We start from the raw sequence: 17,223 nt of genomic DNA on the forward strand, positions 1-17,223 counted from the left end.
TGTTTTATTTGAAAAAATAATCATTAAGGTTCGAGCACAAAGTGCGTAGAACCCTATTAAAATGCAATTTATTTTACATTTCTATTCTCTCCTATAGACACAGAGGTACACAACAGAATAGGGAGCAACATTTGAGCTCATTGTCACGTGGCTGAAGCTTTCAGTTCTCATGTGCTTCCATATGTTCCTCCCATTAAGGAGGTGCTATGTGTATGACAGTTGGATTGGTATGCTGTGACTGACAGTTTTTTTTAGCAAAGCTATAATGACCATGTAGTCGAATGACTCGTCACTTTATTGGAACACATCCAGAAATGACAGGAAACATGTATGCAGTTTTAAAATGACCACAGGTTAACGTGTCCAGCATTTAGGGTGACCCGCCCTGACAGCATCGCCCTGACTCTCTTAAACCCTTATTAATGTTACTGGTAAAAGCTGTGCTCTATTGTGCCAGGTTTATTCAAGACATGCTTGAGCATTACACACACACACACACACACACACACGTTGTATGAGTTGAACTCAATGACAGTCACAGCATACCAATCCAACTGTCATACACATAGCACCTCCTTAATGGGAGGAACATATGGAAGCACATGAGAACTGAAAGCTTTAGCCACGTGACAATGAGCTCAAATGTTGTTCCCTATTCACAACAGAATAGGGAACAACATGCTTGAGTTGTGGAGAAGTGGTCATTTTAAAACTGCATACATGTTTCCTGTCGTTTCTGGATCTGTTCCAATAAAGTGACGAGTCATTCGACTACATGGTCATTATAGCTTTGCTAAAAAAATAACAAATCTACAGCGGCCTGAGATTTTGCACAGTACTGTAAGTCATAAGGAACATTAGTCTTTTGGTTCATGTGGGATTGGATCCTTAAACTATTTGGCAACCTCGAGTCTCTGGGCAAGATTGGGAGATGTGTTTTTCGTTTCCTTATTAATTTGACTCTTTTGTTGAAAAAGAGGAGGAGGAGGTCGTCTCCTAAAGGGCTTCCTAACACACACTATACTGTGATTCTGCACTTGAGCGTCTCGGTGTCCTGTCTGTGCGAGGGTCCAGATTAGCATGTGTCAGTAGGCTTTGCTGTTGTGCTATATGTGAAGGATGCAGGATTGTCCTTTAAGAGCAGGTGTTGTGCTCAAAGCCAATTACAGACATGTGGGCAGTCTTGTATAAAGTACCTAAAAGGGATACTTGAGTAAAAGTATCTTACCAGAAAATGACTCTGGTAGAAGTCGAAGTCCCTTTTTTATAATGTTACTTAAGTAAAAGTCTTTCAGTATATGACGTTTACTGTACTTAAGTATCAAATGTAATTTTCTGATATAAAATGTACTAAAGAAGTGTAAATGTACTAGAAGTAAGGATTGAGCCATGGTAGCTCAGTGGTAGGGCAAGTTTTCTTTCAGCGGGAAGGTTGTGGGTTAAATTCCTGGCTCTGCTAGTCTATATGTGTCCTTGAACAATACACTTAAACCCATGTCGTGTTAAACCCAGCGTGTGAATAGTAAAACTGTAATGTAAAGCAGCTCATCAAGACTAGAAAAGCTCACGGGGGGGGGGGGGGAATAAATGAAGAAAGCCTTGTTATTCACCAAAAATACACAATTGACAGAACATTTGATCAAAATAATGTGCCAGAATGAAGATGTAAGTTTCATTCATCCTAACACCTTCATTTCAAGGTTATGAAGCTCGATGCACATTGTGTCACAGAGCCATTAGGATAGTTTGCAAGAGCTTCATGTACGGCTCTATGATCTGATGGCACAATAGGCTTCAGCCTCATCGAGCTCCATAAGCTCATTTTGGAAGAGAACATTTTCCTGGATGTGGGGTTGGGAGGAAACCATACGCAACACTCAGGGAGACGGGAAAGGGGGGATGGTGTTAGAGACGGCACTGATCCTCGCTCTTGGACAGTGGCATGGACAGACAGAGGGAGGGGGGATAAGGAGGGAGAAGGGAGGCAGAGTCAAATGATGTACTGGAGCTCCACCTCTGCTGAGAGGAAAATCTCACTGAGGATTTGCTGTTGGGACCTTCACACTTAACACTGAGTCCTCCTGTGACATTTTGTTTCCCTTGAGATTCAGTTTAGTGGAATATTCTGGTGCTGCCCGACCTGCTGGAGTTCTTCCTGCGGAACGGGAAATATCCAAAAGCGGTATGAGAACAATTAATGATGCTTGTGTTTTGTCTTTTTTGTGTGTGTGTGCAGCTGTACTTTGTCTTCATGCTCAAGTCTTCATGAAATCCAGAGTGTCTCTTGAAGAACTGCTGCTGGAGCACAGTGGGATTTCAAAGTGAAATAAAAGTTTTACAATGACTGACACTGGTGTTTGCCAGTAGATTTATTCTGTTCATTGTGGAAAACAACGTCCAACATTGCAGTTGTAGCCTAATGGCTGATCTGTAAATGAGCATCTTATTTTTCATCCAGTTCATTTTTTTTTGGTATCATCTTTTTGACTTTGACTGTGCAGAAGCCGCGGCCAAACTAAGTATGTCTCCTCAGGGATTAAATAGCTTCCTAATGAGCTTTCACTAATGTCCAAGCTTCGCCTATTCTCAGCACAATTTCAAGAAGGCCACAGTGCTCTAACATAACTGTTGCTATTAATACTGCTCCTATCAAAAACATTTAGCATTTTTTCTCAAAAAAAAGAAGCTAATTTTAATAGAATAGTGCAGGTGTTTTATGTAGTCACATGTCAATGGAATTTCTGTACTTATAAAAAAAAAAAGAAAAATATACAGCAAGAGAAAAAATATCCAGGACCTTTTAATGGAGTAAAACCAATAGAAGACAGTAAAATACTCAAATGCCTCCCTCCACCTTTACTCAGTAATTTTAAAGTACTAAAATATAAGTTGTCATGCAGAATTGTCACACTCCTTGTCATATTATTATAAAACCTGAAGTTATGACTTATATTCAGGTTGAGGTTGAGCTCATTTATATACACCATTGAGTGTGTGTATCTTAGAAAACCATATTTGTGATTTTTATATGAAAAACCTTCACATTTTAGGCAGCTAGGAACAGGTAATAAATGTACTGATTTAAAAAGGATTAATATTTTCCACTGAGATGTAGCAGAAAATGAGCATTAATTGTCACATGAAAGGGTCTCAAATGTTTACTTGAGTAAATGTACTTAATTTCTTTCCACTACTGCAAACAAGTATCGTGAGTGAGGCTATAGGCCTGTGAGTGAGTGTGTATCAGGAGCTGAAGAATTTAAAAAGATGCACCACACTCATGTAACTGTGAGTAAAATGTTCTTACTCCAAATGTATGTGTTTGTTTCTTTGTTTGTTTTTTCAATCTCCTGACTTGCATAAACAATTGCTTTTTTCATCCAGTGATTAATATGAGGGAACCTTCCGATGGGCTGGATCCAGGAATCAGACTTCCGGGTCTCCATTGTGTTTAGACCGGGGAGCAGCATGCAAACAAATCGGTGAACCGCAGCGGCCTGTCAAACCCCCACCCTCTCAGCCACCAGCACCACTAACCCAGCTTTGGGGGGCGATTCCAGACATTTCCACTCTGCCTGACAACCTACACCAATGGCCATGGGTTTCATGCTACCCATTAGAAGGCAAGATATGGTGGCCTCCTCAAGCTCCGCTCTTCTGGGTCCTCACAGCAGCTGCCCCAGACGCCGCTACCAGCGCTTCAGGAGAAAGCTGCGGCCCGGACGGATTCTGGGGTTCGCCGTCAGCGTCGTGGTGGTCTGCACAGTCTGTTCATGGAGTGCCTTGTCACTGGCCACGACAGTGGCCACAGGGCTGGGATCGGGTGCTGAGGATTCAGCAGAGGCTGCAGTGCCCCATAGAACTCTTCTGCAGTACAAGAACCTCTCAGCTGCACCTGAGCACACACCTGTAGCCATGCCATCAGCTGATGTCCACATGAATCATGGGGATTATCCAAAGGACTACTTCACTGTGCAGGAGAGACGTGAGGGCTACGTGATGCTTCATATGTTTGGCATGATGTACATGTTCATAGCCTTAGCCATCGTCTGCGATGAGTTTTTCGTCCCTGCGCTCACGGTCATCACAGAAAAGCTGGAGATTTCTGATGATGTGGCCGGGGCCACGTTCATGGCAGCTGGTGGCTCCGCCCCAGAGCTCTTCACCTCTGTTATTGGAGTTTTTATCTCTCACAGTAATGTGGGTATTGGGACCATTGTGGGCTCAGCTGTATTCAACATCCTGTTTGTGATTGGGATGTGCGCCCTGTTCTCTAAAGAGGTGTTGAACCTCACCTGGTGGCCTCTGTTTCGAGATGTCTCCTTCTACATCATTGGCTTGCTCATGCTCATCTACTTCTTTCTGGATAATCAAATCGTTATGGAGGAAAGTATCAGCCTGCTGCTGTGCTACACTGCTTATGTGACGTTCATGAAGTTCAATGCCAAAGTAGAACTTTTCATCAAGAGCAGGATAGGCAACAACCAGGTGAAAGAGCTGGTGACTGCACCAAAGGTGAGCCTCATCCATCCATCCATTTTTCCTTTCCTTTCCTTTTTTCAATGTGGGTCCATCCATCCATCATCCATCCATGCACATATCCATGTACCCCAATACTGTCATTCACTGAACGAGCATCCTCATCAGGCACAACAAAATCTTTAAGCATACCAGAGACAACAATGCTGAGAATAGCCTCCTATTCTAGAAATCTGATGTCAGGCAGCCAAACCATCCTTGGTTCCCCTCGGCAGGGATATAAAGATTTGTGTTATCCTGCCACCTGTGTGGCTCATGCAGTGTCAGATGCAGAGCCTGTCTCTGCAGTGTCTTCATGCTGACTAAGTCGAGGTACGGGTTTCATGTTCACTCACTACTTTTAGTAACTCAGTCCAGACATACAGTAAATCCAGCCAGGCTCTGGATTAAAGTACAAACATAGCCATTGCATTGTTCTTCCTTAAATAGTAATTATTTATTTGCTGCAGGTAATTATTTATGTTACTCATGAAGCTCATAAAGCTCAGGCATCTTTTTCACTGCAGATATTTGTCAAACATTACTAGTAGGACAAACACAAGTTTTACCAATAACATTAATTTACGAGTCAACTCCAGTTATAAGAGAACCAGGGTTGTACTATTGTTCAGGTGTGAGGGCAGGTCACACTGAATACCTGACACTTTAACCTGTATCAGATTATTTTTGATTTATTCTGGATGTGTTACAAAAAAGTGATTGATAAATGATAGATGGTCATTATAACATTGCTGAAACTACAAATCAAATGGTTAGACATTTGCACAGTACTGTCTCAAACCAAAAAAAAACAAAGATGCAGATTGTGAAATCTCCCCATCAGCACACTTCATCCCCTTTAGCTTCCCTTGTCTTTGTCGTGACATTGGCTGAAGTGGACAGGAGTGTCTCCTGAGTGTTTGTGGGTCACCTGTTTCACCTCATCAAACACAGACCACACAAGCCTCTGTGCCCATGACATAAACACATGTTTGGACAGTCTGAAGGTGGAACGTTGCCGTCTATTCTTCCGTGGTGCTCTTGCACAATGTGACTCCTGTTGACGGGTTTAGCTGATTGTGACACACTTAGAACCCTGCAATCACTTATCCAATCACTTCATGTCAGCTTTCAGGGAGGAGAGGACGGGGCGAGTATCATTTTGAGATTAGAGAACTGACGATGTGAAGGTTGAACACACAAACGCCCGTTTTTCACGTTTGTCTCTCTGCTGTTTGTCTGCTGTATGTTCTGTCCGTGTGTGCCGCTAGAGTCAGATCTGTTGCTCTCAGATGTTGTAATCTCATACGGCGCTCAGGTGAACAAATGTTAAAACTTAGACCAGCATCACCCAACACCAGTTCTTCAGGGGCATGTACCAGTGCAGTGTTGCTTTATTTTACCCTATAAAGTATGAACATTCGTATCATTATAGGCCTAAAAGGTGAAGTCCACTTCTAAACAAAGTCATTTGTGAAGATAAATTCAGACGAGTAGAAGTCCTCCTCAGCTCATTGTCACGCTCCTCCAAATTACATCTGCTTTAAAGCTTTAAACCTGTAACACTGTAGGTGATAATGAAAACACAGGATTTGCTTTTATTTAGAGGTTTACTTATTTGATTCTAGATGTATGAAAATAAAGCAGGGCTGTCAAACTATTGACAAATTTGACCTACTCATCAAATGATTTGCTGTGATTAATCGATTGTGTCTCGTAATCATTGATATTCAAATGTAAAACCACAGAATCAATTTAGAATGAACACAAAGGATTGTTACATTCAGGCACTATTGTTGAAAAGGGCTGAACAATTAATGGTTGTGTGCATTGTCGGCCTGTTGCTTCACATTTGAAGAGAGAACTTGAGGAATGTTCAGCTTTAGGTCAAGCTTCAGCCGATCAAATCTTGCTATGCAAATATTCCAATATTCAGCAGTATTTGCTGAAGCCTCTTTGATCAGCTTCTTCATATGATTTGTATATTTGTGACATAATAGATCTAGATTTAGTTAGCCAAAATATCACTTGGCCTCTCACTTGCATGTTATGTTATTTGCCCAAGACTAACACACTCCTGTATCATAGACTGTTAAAATTTTTAAGTAAGATTTTCCACCTAGTTCCACCTCATTTGAACTGTGTAGTATTTGTAAATGTCATGTACCGTTTCCCCCTCCAGCAAATCTGTGAGCCAGTACATTAGTGTGCTGTTACAGAAGCAGAAGCTCTGGTTGACATTAGTGCCCTTCTGGGAATCAGCTGTTTATTAGGCAGCCTCCCCACAAACCAAGAGCAGCTTTTCCCTCCCAGTTGTCCGGCACTTGCTGTCCAACTGCCTTGCTCTCATGTGTGGGTCGCTGCTAAATAATCCCCCAGTTTAATGCTCTCTAATCCCATTAGAGTCGCTAATAATAGTCAGATGCTCCTTGAAGGAGCAGGAATCAGCAAATCACTGAGAGAAATGACTGACTGCTCCTCTCACAGCCTGCAGTTTTGCTTATAACCTGGTGTAGATTTTATGTTTATGCATTATTGTGGAGGTTCTATAGATTATATGTGCTGCATGCAGTCTATGTTGCAGGGAGAGAGAGAGATGTGGTGGTTTGCTTGTTGATGGCACCAAAGATGTCAATCCTCTCTGATCCCCTTATGGACTGCTTACCTGCAGTGACGACAATAAACACCCCGTCCAGCACATGGTCACTCTTGTCCTCTGCAGACAAAATATCCATATTCTTCTTGCCATTAACAACCTCTGCCCTGAATCACAATGCAAGCACAATGTAGTGTGACTAAACAGACTAAGTCATTAGATTAGTAACTGTTTAGCAAAGGTTATAATTATTTGGTTACTAAGTGGTAAAATTTTAAATTTCCCCATAAAAAAACCCTTTTCTGTTTAACTGTTTTAACTGTTTTATTTTAACAGTGACATCAGCATAAACGTGACATCCGCATTAACGTTAAACAATTCAATTCAACTTTGCAGCTGTTGGCTTAATTTTGACCGACTGTGTGTTTTTATATTTTAAAATCTCTTTTGAAAAATTGCAAAGGCTATTTCTTAACATCAGCTGTGATTTCCATGTTTGACCACCAGGATTGACATTGATGTGATTGGAGCTTCTTGCGTTACATTTTTAGAGCATTTATTCAGGCAAAAACCATCAATAATTGGGGCCCCAGAAAGCTCAGCTGATTAAGCTGGTGCCCTGCAGGTTAGGCCCTCTGCAGTGACCCGGGTTTGAGCGTGGCTTGGATTATTTTGCTGTCGGTCCACTCCCCCATTCCATGTTTACACTTCTCTGTTATATCTAACAAAAGGTAAAAATGCCCCCCAAAAATGTGTATGAAAGAGCAAATCATCAATTAAAAACTAGCAGTAATTTGGTCAGAGATGATGTGAGATCATGTTTTCTTGACAGCACAGTGACCTGTGAAAGTGACTGCAGGACTTCACACGCAGGCTTGAAAATAACCCGTCTAAAAGGGGTGATCTTTGTCGATTAATCCTGGCTAAGTCCAACAGCTTGGATGGTCAGGTGGACACTAGAGAGAGAGAGAGAGAGAGAAAGAGATTCTGGTCTTGGTGCACTGTACTGAATGAATTTGGACATGTACAGTTCAGCTCTTATTTATATTAAAGACACACTAGTGATGTCTCTTATTATAACTTATAACTTGTTATAAATAGTGTAACTGACTTTTTTCAAACATGTTTACATGTGTTATCCAACATCCACGACAAGTTTGTTACAGCCAGCCCAGTAATTGACAGAAGGGTTGGTGTTGACTAGTAGACACAGATTTGTTTCTTTACGTTTCCTATTATTTGTCTTGGTCATTTCAAAACTACCGAAACATTGTCCTAACCTAATAGTTAGACTGTAAAACAAATTGAGTTTTCCATTAAGGCTGCTATGGAAACATAGTAATGCAAGTTTGGCCCGCTCTGTAAAGCAAGGCCCTTGTCTAAAGTACATATGAAATACTTTTTTTAGGATTAAGTTTACTGTCAAATAATTAGACACAGTTATATACAAACATATTTATGGGCAATATATTAAGTTTCTGCCAATCAAATCAAATCAAAATGTATTTGTATAGTGCTATATGTTATCTTAAGGTCCTAACTATAAACTTCATCAAAAGGAAGGTATAAAGTCTAACTCTGAAAGGTGTCCACCTCTCTAACACTGACACTGAGAGCTGGTTCCTCAGAAGGTAACAGAAGGCTCTGCCTCCCATTCTACTACCACAAGTAGGCCTGCATTTTAGGGAAATAAGTAATATATTGGGATGGTAAGGTGCAATTAGCTCTTTAGGTATTAGGAACTGCTCATTAAGTGCTTTGTACATGAGGAGGAGGAGTTTACAGCCATTTTGGAAGAATGTAATAGAATGTTAGGGAAGTCGCTCTGTGATCTGTATGTTGGGAATCGGGATGGGACCATATCACTTTTTTGTGTCCAAAGCTGAGAAGACATTTTTGCCGAGTCATTTCACATCATTCTCCAGCTGTGTAACACATATTGTTCTCCCAAAAGTAATAAATAAACCGACAACACATCACTTAGCGAAAATGATTTTGCTGATTTTTATTTATATGTTTGCATAGTGAAGCATGTGAGATATAGGACTTTTGAATTGTATCACATTTTACATTTTTATCTGTCTGATATTCGATCTAGTGATTTTGAACGATACGTCAGACTTTTTAAGATTTAGCTAAAGTTACACATAATCAGTGTCTTGATTATTTACAGAGTACAGAGTATAGGACAGTGTAGGACACTATGACAGTCTGTGCAAACCTCCCCCATCTATCTATAAAAATAAATAGAATCCTGTGGTGGTCAGTGTAACAGCAATTAATGTACATTCACAAAGCACAACATTTCCACACAAAACTCTGCAATCCCACTTGTTTGATCTCCAAGTCCCTGATTTCCTTCCACACCTGACGTCATCACCTGTGTACTTTTGTCAAACCTACCCCTCAGTGGTGTGTGTGTGTGTTTGTTTGTTTTTGTGTGTTTGTGCTGCATATGTCCTCTGAAGAACAATTGTGTGAGTTCACTTCTTTATGTGTTTCAAATATTCAGGGACCGTTTTTTTTTTTTTTTTTGGACAAATGACCAATCAGCTGGGGACAATTTGTCTAATTGGGGACAAAGTCTGTCTATATGTTTATGTGTTGAAAGTAAATTAAAAAAAATATACATAACAAAAAAATTATATGGGAAAAAACGCTGCTTGTGAGTGGCCGTTGCTTTTGATGCTTGTGTTTCTTTCCTTGAAGTGGTTTTTACATTTTAATTTCAAATATTGTGTTTTGATCTCTTCTGGATCTGCAGAGTTAAATGTAGTGGCTGATTTTTTTTCACTTTCTCTTTTTCTCTCACTAACAGAGAGCAACACAAACTGAAACACCAGTGTTTAAGAAACATTAAATATTATTGTTGACGGCTATTTAGTGTCACTGTATGTGTAGAGCTGTAAAAGACAACATATATTTGTTTCTGTTTTCCCCAAGATAACTGCACCAGGAGATGACGAGAACAAGCTGATGGTATGTTTTTAACTTATCATTAAGTACTGGTTTGTACTGCATTTGATTAAGAACAAACTGTTTTCACGTTCATTTTTTCAATATTAACTAGAGAGGTTAGACCAGAATAAATATGTACATTTTCACATTTGCTTACATGAGAGTGTTTTTGTCGCAGGCAAAACCCAGACTGCAGAGAGAGGGCAGCTGTGCGTCTCTGCACAACTCTGTGATGAGAAACAGCATCTTCCAGCTCATGATACACACACTGGACCCACTCAGCGATGAAGGTAGGGGTGTAAGAGGGGAATACCCACGCACTGAAATGACAATGCACTGATTATTACAGTACATTCATCCACCAATAATTAAACTAAAGGTTAATATTAGACGATGCTTTAAAATATTGTGTTTAGGGTTTGAAACATGAAACATCCCCACTGCACAGATGTATTCATTTACATTAATTCACAAACTTATAGAAAGTTCTTATTTCCTTACTTACTTCAGGACATTTCAAAGAAAAGGCCTCAATCCTTCACAAAATGGCCAAGCAGAAGTGTAAAGAAGACGCTGCCGCTGCTGCTGCTGCTGCTGCCGCTGCCACTGCCAATGGTGTAGGTGGGTAACAGTGATGAATTGTAATATGTGGAAACCCAAAGACAGGTCAATTAGCAGATAATTAGTCACATTACAGTAACAGTGGCTAGTTGATGGATTTTAAAACTGCTCACAGATGAATCTACAGTATATTAATCGCAGGTGTAATTATATAATGGTAATACAATTGTGACACATAGCTGTATGTAGTTTTGAGTTTGTACGTTACATTCTAAAGTGTGTGCACTGTTGCCAAAGAGTGAAATCATCACTAAGCCTCCCCCACTTTTACTGTGATATTTTTAATAACACATGGGACCCAGTGGCAGCTTACAACCACGAGTGGAAAGTCATTTTATTTACTTTATTTCATTATTGAGTAACGGTTTTTAATTTGTTTGCTGAGAAAATTAACAAGGATATTGTGTTTCCCGACACAGGAGTCTCCTCTAAGACACAACTTTCAAGAAATGCAAACTGTACAAAGTTTCATCTTTTTTTCTTACTATTTCACTTAAGTACATTTGACCACACTGCTCTTATGAGAGGTATTTAAAATCATTTTCTCTCGCTCTCCTTTTTCTTTCTTCAAGCTGATAAAAACATCCCCAACAGTACGAACGTAGCAGTGGAAGTCACACCACCCATGAACGGTGTTGTAGGAGGAGATGAGGTACGATTTTTGTCATTAGCATTCTTCTAAAGAAAGTGTCCATGCCCCAGTTGCTGCTCACAGAAAAATGTCTTTGTCGACCTGGTCAGTAATAAAGAAAGCCAGTAATGTTAGTTATGAAGAGATTTTTCTAGGAGCATCAACTGGCATCAACACCACAACCGTTTAAGCCTTTTATTTCTGTAGGAACCTCAAGCATGTATAGAAGAAAATCTTTAATAAATAAACACACGTTTCACTCAGTTATGGTTTCACCATTGCTGGAAATACATATACTGATGTATACAGTAAAAACATACAAACCTCTCCTCAGGGTGGTGAGGAAGAGGAGGATGAAGACCAGCCTCTGAGCCTGGCCTGGCCAGACACAAACAGGAAAAGACTCACCTACCTTGTAATCCTGCCCATTGTCCTTCCACTGTGGATCACACTGCCCGACGTCAGGCGAGAGGTGACCACACACGTGCATGTATAATATTACATGTTCCCATACTTGGGTGGGGATTTTCTATTGTTTGACATTTTTATTTTTGTCTTCATTTACTTATTTTCAGAGCTCAGCGCGTTTTTTCCCCGTCACTTTTCTTGGCGCCATCTGTTGGATTGCTTTCTTCTCCTACCTGATGGTGTGGTGGGCTCACCAGGTACATTTTCTGTTTCTACTGTAGTACTTCTGAAGCCTCCTCTTACCAGGGTGCAGCAGTCAGGGTGTTGAATGTGTGACCACGGCAGCTAATCCCGACTAATCTGCCTTGAGCCACAGCCAGATTGACGAAGAGCGTTCTATTTTAACAGCACAAATGCAAGGACAGGTCTGAAGCAGTGGGGTTATGTGTGCAAGGAGAAGCCTCTGCTTTTTTTTCTGGAGATATGTCAGATAAAATACAAAAAAGTGCCATTAAGGATTATAGTCCTGCTTGTGCCAGCAGGGAAATGCTCTCCCCTCAGTCTGTGCCGCAGTGGCAGAGTTACTTTATTTTTCCAAGTAAATCGCAGCACTCATTACAGTTTCAGTTCTGACCACATCGGTGTTCATTCACTCATTTCTACTTAAAGATACAGTATAATATGTACCATTTCTGCATTAAAATTAAAAGAAAAAACAATGAGACAAATCTATATTGTGTTGACTAGTGTACTTGTAACATGTAAATAACATGTCATGTAATTTGTGTAGTGTACTTAGATTCTCTTTACCTGTCTCTACTCTCTGCTATAAATTCCGGGGCAAACCTCCTAGGAAATGTCATGTCAACGTGAGGAAGGAAATATCCGGTGTTACACTGCTCCCCGATGTCGTTAAAATTACATACTGTGCTTTTAAGGTTGCTGAATCATGCTAAAATAATTTCGTCTAAACAAATAATTTCATGAAGAAAGAATTCAGAGAAAATTAACTATATGAGCCTCAGTTGTCCTTACTTGAATATATGCATGTACAGAGAAGACATGCTTATAGACTGACCACGCACTTTGGCATATAATAGCAGACTATTATAATAGATAATAGTCTGTGTTGACAAAGGTTATGTCTTAATGAATGTTGTACTTAATACACAACATTAGAGATGTCAAAACATACATTAACAAGCTGTAGCAATTGGATTTCTCCTGTGTGATATCAATAATATCAAATATGATCTTATTTAATCCAAAATGTACCTGACAAACCAGTTACAAGACTGCAGAAGATAATGTCTTTTCTGACTCTACTGTGTATCAAAACTGTGCTGCTGCAACATGAAGCGATTCATTCTTCCCACCAGGTTGGAGAGACTTTCTGGATTACCGAGGAAATCATGGGTCTGACCATATTAGCTGCCGGAACCTCAATCCCTGACCTCATCACCAGTGTGATTGTGGCACGAAAAGGCCTCGGTGACATGGCCGTGTCCAGCTCTGTGGGCTCCAACATCTTTGATATCACTGTGGGGTGAGTCCTGCATACGACAAGGAGAACCTTTTTCTTGTCATCAATGGCACCATTACATTTAGATCATAGGGAAGATTGGAAACAACAAAACAGGACAGAACAGAACAGTGTTTGGTTTCTTTTTTCAATCACCCCATATCCTCACTTCCCCTATCATGATCATCCTCACCCTCCAACCCTTCAAAATCACATGATGAGTCAAGGAGACCAGACAAATAATCCAAAGAGTATAGGACAGTCACAACATACACATGTCTTACCCCTTTGTTAAAACCCTGCTTCCATCACCCAGAGAGTGACATGTAATGTGTATACATACAGGACACATATAAGATAGTATGTAACACAAGAGCTCTCGCTGTGAATCAGAGCATCAACAACAACCTGAATGTTCTCTGCTTGTCCTCCTCCCAGTCTGCCATTCCCCTGGCTCCTCTACAACATCATCAACGACTTCAAACCAATAGAGGTGAGCAGCAACGGCCTGTTCTGTGCCATCGTCCTCCTCTTCATCATGCTCCTCTTCGTCATCATTTCCATTGCAACCTGCAAGTGGAAGATGAGCAAGTCTCTGGGCCTTCTCATGTTCCTGCTCTACTTCGTGTTCCTCGTCGTCAGCGTCATGCTGGAGGACAAAATCATCTCCTGTCCCATCACCATCTGAGAGGGAGAGACACAGTGACTGGTTGATTCTCAGAGAGTAAACATACATGTGTGCAATGATCTATCGTACTGACCCAAACACACACACACACACACACACACACACGCTCAGTATCGGACTGCACACTCGCAGATACTCGGCTCTACATCCACACGCTCACTTTCAACCTGTACCTGAAGCAAACTCATAAACATACACAAGTGCAGACTGGTGCGTCACAGCCTTGAAGAAGTGGTAGACGAGCCAGTCCTTCATTCATGGACTTATGCCACCTAGTCAGAGAAACTCCTCTCACCTGAAACCATGTTATCCACTACCTATTATTTGCTGAAAGTGATTGGAACACCACCAGGATGGAAACTTGAAACAAAAAACTCTTTTTCTTTTCTTTTTTTAATCAAAGGACTACGAGGCAGTGTAAGACTCAAGGGGTGAAAACAACTTTGTTTTTGTTTTGTTTGTTTGTTTGCAGAGATCTGGTGGGATCATATATATCAAACCGGGGAAACACATCTGTCTAAAACAAAGCTGCTGCTTCTCAGACCTCAAGATTTTAACTCTGTCCGTTCCACCACCTGTGTGGCTTTGCAATGTCATCAGCAGAGAGATGCTTTAGTGTTGCTTTCAAATTCAGCATTTCTACTTTCCATGTTATAGATATGTACTGAAGAAAACAATAGTGTAGCATGGACCAAGACTGAAGTGGATGAGATGTATCATGCTCATTATTTCTGCTTTTATCAATATATTCCAACTATTTTATTTGAGTTTTTTGTGTCATAAGGTTGTAAGGAAGTTTGGTTATTTCCCTCTTTGGTTCTTTTATCTGTCTGCCTTTACTTACACCACTTTAGAACAAGATTAATTAATTTACTTGACAAAAAAACTGGACAATTTCTGGTGCAGTGGAATGCTCCCAGTGAGAAAGGACAATGACGGGAGGACGGCAGTTTCATGTCTCTCTCTTGAATGGATGCATTTATAAAAACAAAATGGTTTCTGTGATGTAACGACTGATGCCAAGTACTGTATAATGCTGTATAATGCATATACATTGCTGTAGGCTGCTGTAGGCCTTTTGTATATCATAAAGGCCTAATGTGTCCATCATTGTGATGTTCACACGATACCTTCTTTTTTTTTAATTTTATGACATACAGTTTGAAATCTAGTTTGTTTTAAGAGAAATTATACATAATGGACATATGAATATAAATATGTGTGTGCACATATGTTTATGTCTTTACTTCTCTGTACGTAACTCCAAACATGGACGAGGAAAAACATCCCACATTGTTCTCGAATTCGAGTTACATTACATTACATTAATACAAATTAAATATCTTCATTTTAATTTAAAGGTAAAGAATGGTTTCCATGACTTTATCCAGTGCACATATTCCAAAAGGTTTGCAAAAAAGATTACAATAAAGAAGAATGTGCATTTCCTCTCTGTTTATGGGGACTTGAGGATTTCTTTTTCTCATTAATTTTCTACAAACTGATGAAGGGAAACTCACAAATAGGGCTGAAACAATCAATCGATTACTTAATTATCAGTGAACTATTTTGATAATCGATTGTTTTTAAAGAATTCAAACAGGTTTTCAGACAGACATTATAACAGTCATCCAGGTCATAGTCTTCTTCAGTAGTTAGCTGTGGGCAACTGGACTTGCTTGAGTTGAAGACGTTTCATCCAAGAGGCTTCTTCAGTTCTGACCAATCTAGTGGGAAGAACCTGAGGCTGATACCGGTCTAGAGAGTCATTAAGTTGAACAGTTCAGGTGACCCTGAACTGAACACCTTGTGTCAGTTCTTCCCACTGAAAAAGCCTCTTGAATGAGAGGTGAAACGTATTCAACTGAACTCAAGCAAGTCCAGTCGCCCACAGCCCGCTACAGAAGAACATGTGACACATGTTTCCTTCTTCTATGTCAAATAGAACAATATGAGGGAGATAAGTTATTATCCCAGACATGTTTAAAATGCTTTCATCTGTCTGAATAGCATCCTCCTCTGCTTTTGTTTCGTACAGTGGTGCAGGAGTTGTTCAGTGTTTAATTGTTAAATAGTTTCAGTGCAAAACTATGTCATAAATGGGTTTTCCCTTTTCACATCACTGGATCGGATTGTCCATAAACAGCAGTTATACATTATATTCTCCATACTATTTTTTTTTTTATTTTAACGTTTTCACTAATCACTATATATTTTACACTACAAATTAATATATGTTTGTATAAGTTTATCCATGAATTTGAGCACAATTATTCCCATTCCCCCAGTGGTCAATTGTGTATTTTGTATTGTAACACGAGGCATGTACATAAAAGCCTGTATGTAATGATAGTCAGAGCATAGTTTACAAACCTGAAGACAGTTTTTAATGTAAGTCTCCAGCTTCTAATTTTAGCCTGTAAATGCAGCATCGTTTCCATATCTCATGTGAATGTGAGACGTGTGTGTGTGTGTGTGTGTGTGTGTGTGTGTGTATGTGTGTGAATGACTGCATTTAGCAACATCTTCTCAACTATTTTGATTACCTTGACAAATGGTGAAATGCTTTCGCTTTGGAATCTACTGTGTACATTATGCAAGCATGGTATCATATCCATGTACTATCTGAACTGTGTATTATACTGTAAAAAGATGTGTCGCTCCACTGTGTATAATGTGTCATGTGATCAAATAAATCAAAATTCACATTTTCACAAGTGGTGTTTTGAGTTAAAGGCCCAGAAACAGACTAATGATGACTGATTTGGCATGTTGCTTTTAACCAATGAAATTGGGTCACTTCGACAGTACGGTTTTGTCAAGTTTGGAAACCTTCTCATCTCAAAGGATCCAATTAAAATGATAAGTTAACAAACCATTTAAAAGTTCAGGTCACTTCACCCTCACCTTGGACTCCTCACAGCAGCAAGCACATTTGCAGTGTCATCTATCAGGATGTGATCTGCTTTTCTTTGACACAAGCCTCTTACAGCAGCATGTGTGGCCTTGACCAGTGTGATGCAACGGGGATTCGCTGGATGCTTGAGGACAGTCAGTAAACAACATACTAATTTGCTTTCCCCCTGCCTTTCTGTTTATGTGTCTCTCTCTCTACAATGGCACACAGTGATGTTTTATTTTGTTATTGAACTTCAGGTATTCCTTTGATTAAAAACAGTCAGTTTGATATTTGATAATCATATCCCCTTTTTGCAGGACGCAGAGAAGACTGTCAACCCTCCTTCCACTGTTCAGAAAGTAAATAAGGTAGCTACTTTTAT

General features: G+C 40.0%; 1 protein-coding gene across 2 annotated transcripts; it reads left to right on the forward strand.

Annotated features, from left to right (window-relative positions):
* Window positions 1-650: 650 nt before the first annotated feature.
* Window positions 651-16,637, forward strand: slc24a2 (solute carrier family 24 member 2). Of its 2 annotated transcripts, XM_058641529.1 has the most exons (11): window positions 651-2,182; window positions 3,385-4,515; window positions 10,058-10,093; window positions 10,251-10,362; window positions 10,583-10,693; window positions 11,113-11,151; window positions 11,266-11,345; window positions 11,659-11,796; window positions 11,900-11,989; window positions 13,112-13,278; window positions 13,693-16,637. In XM_058641529.1, the coding sequence occupies exons 2-11, from the start codon at window positions 3,592-3,594 to the stop codon at window positions 13,940-13,942; spliced, it is 1,947 nt and encodes a 648-aa protein (XP_058497512.1). In that variant the 5' UTR covers window positions 651-2,182; window positions 3,385-3,591; the 3' UTR covers window positions 13,943-16,637. The 2 variants fall into 2 exon arrangements, with proteins under 2 accessions (XP_058497512.1, XP_058497513.1); XM_058641530.1 differs by lacking the exon at window positions 11,113-11,151.
* Window positions 16,638-17,223: the final 586 nt, after the last annotated feature.

The sequence above is a fragment of the Solea solea genome, chromosome 10 (genome assembly GCF_958295425.1).
Source record: "Solea solea chromosome 10, fSolSol10.1, whole genome shotgun sequence".
Lineage (NCBI taxonomy): Eukaryota > Metazoa > Chordata > Actinopteri > Pleuronectiformes > Soleidae > Solea > Solea solea.

Excerpts from the sequence above, each read along its gene's own strand:
- slc24a2 (XM_058641529.1), top strand. The coding sequence starts at position 3,592 with ATGGCCATGGGTTTCATGCTACCCATTAGAAGGCAAGATATGGTGGCC. Across the intron at positions 11,346-11,658 it reads GTGTTGTAGGAGGAGATGAG|GGTGGTGAGGAAGAGGAGGA; the intron begins GTACGATTTTTG and ends ACCTCTCCTCAG. Across the intron at positions 11,797-11,899 it reads TGCCCGACGTCAGGCGAGAG|AGCTCAGCGCGTTTTTTCCC; the intron begins GTGACCACACAC and ends ACTTATTTTCAG.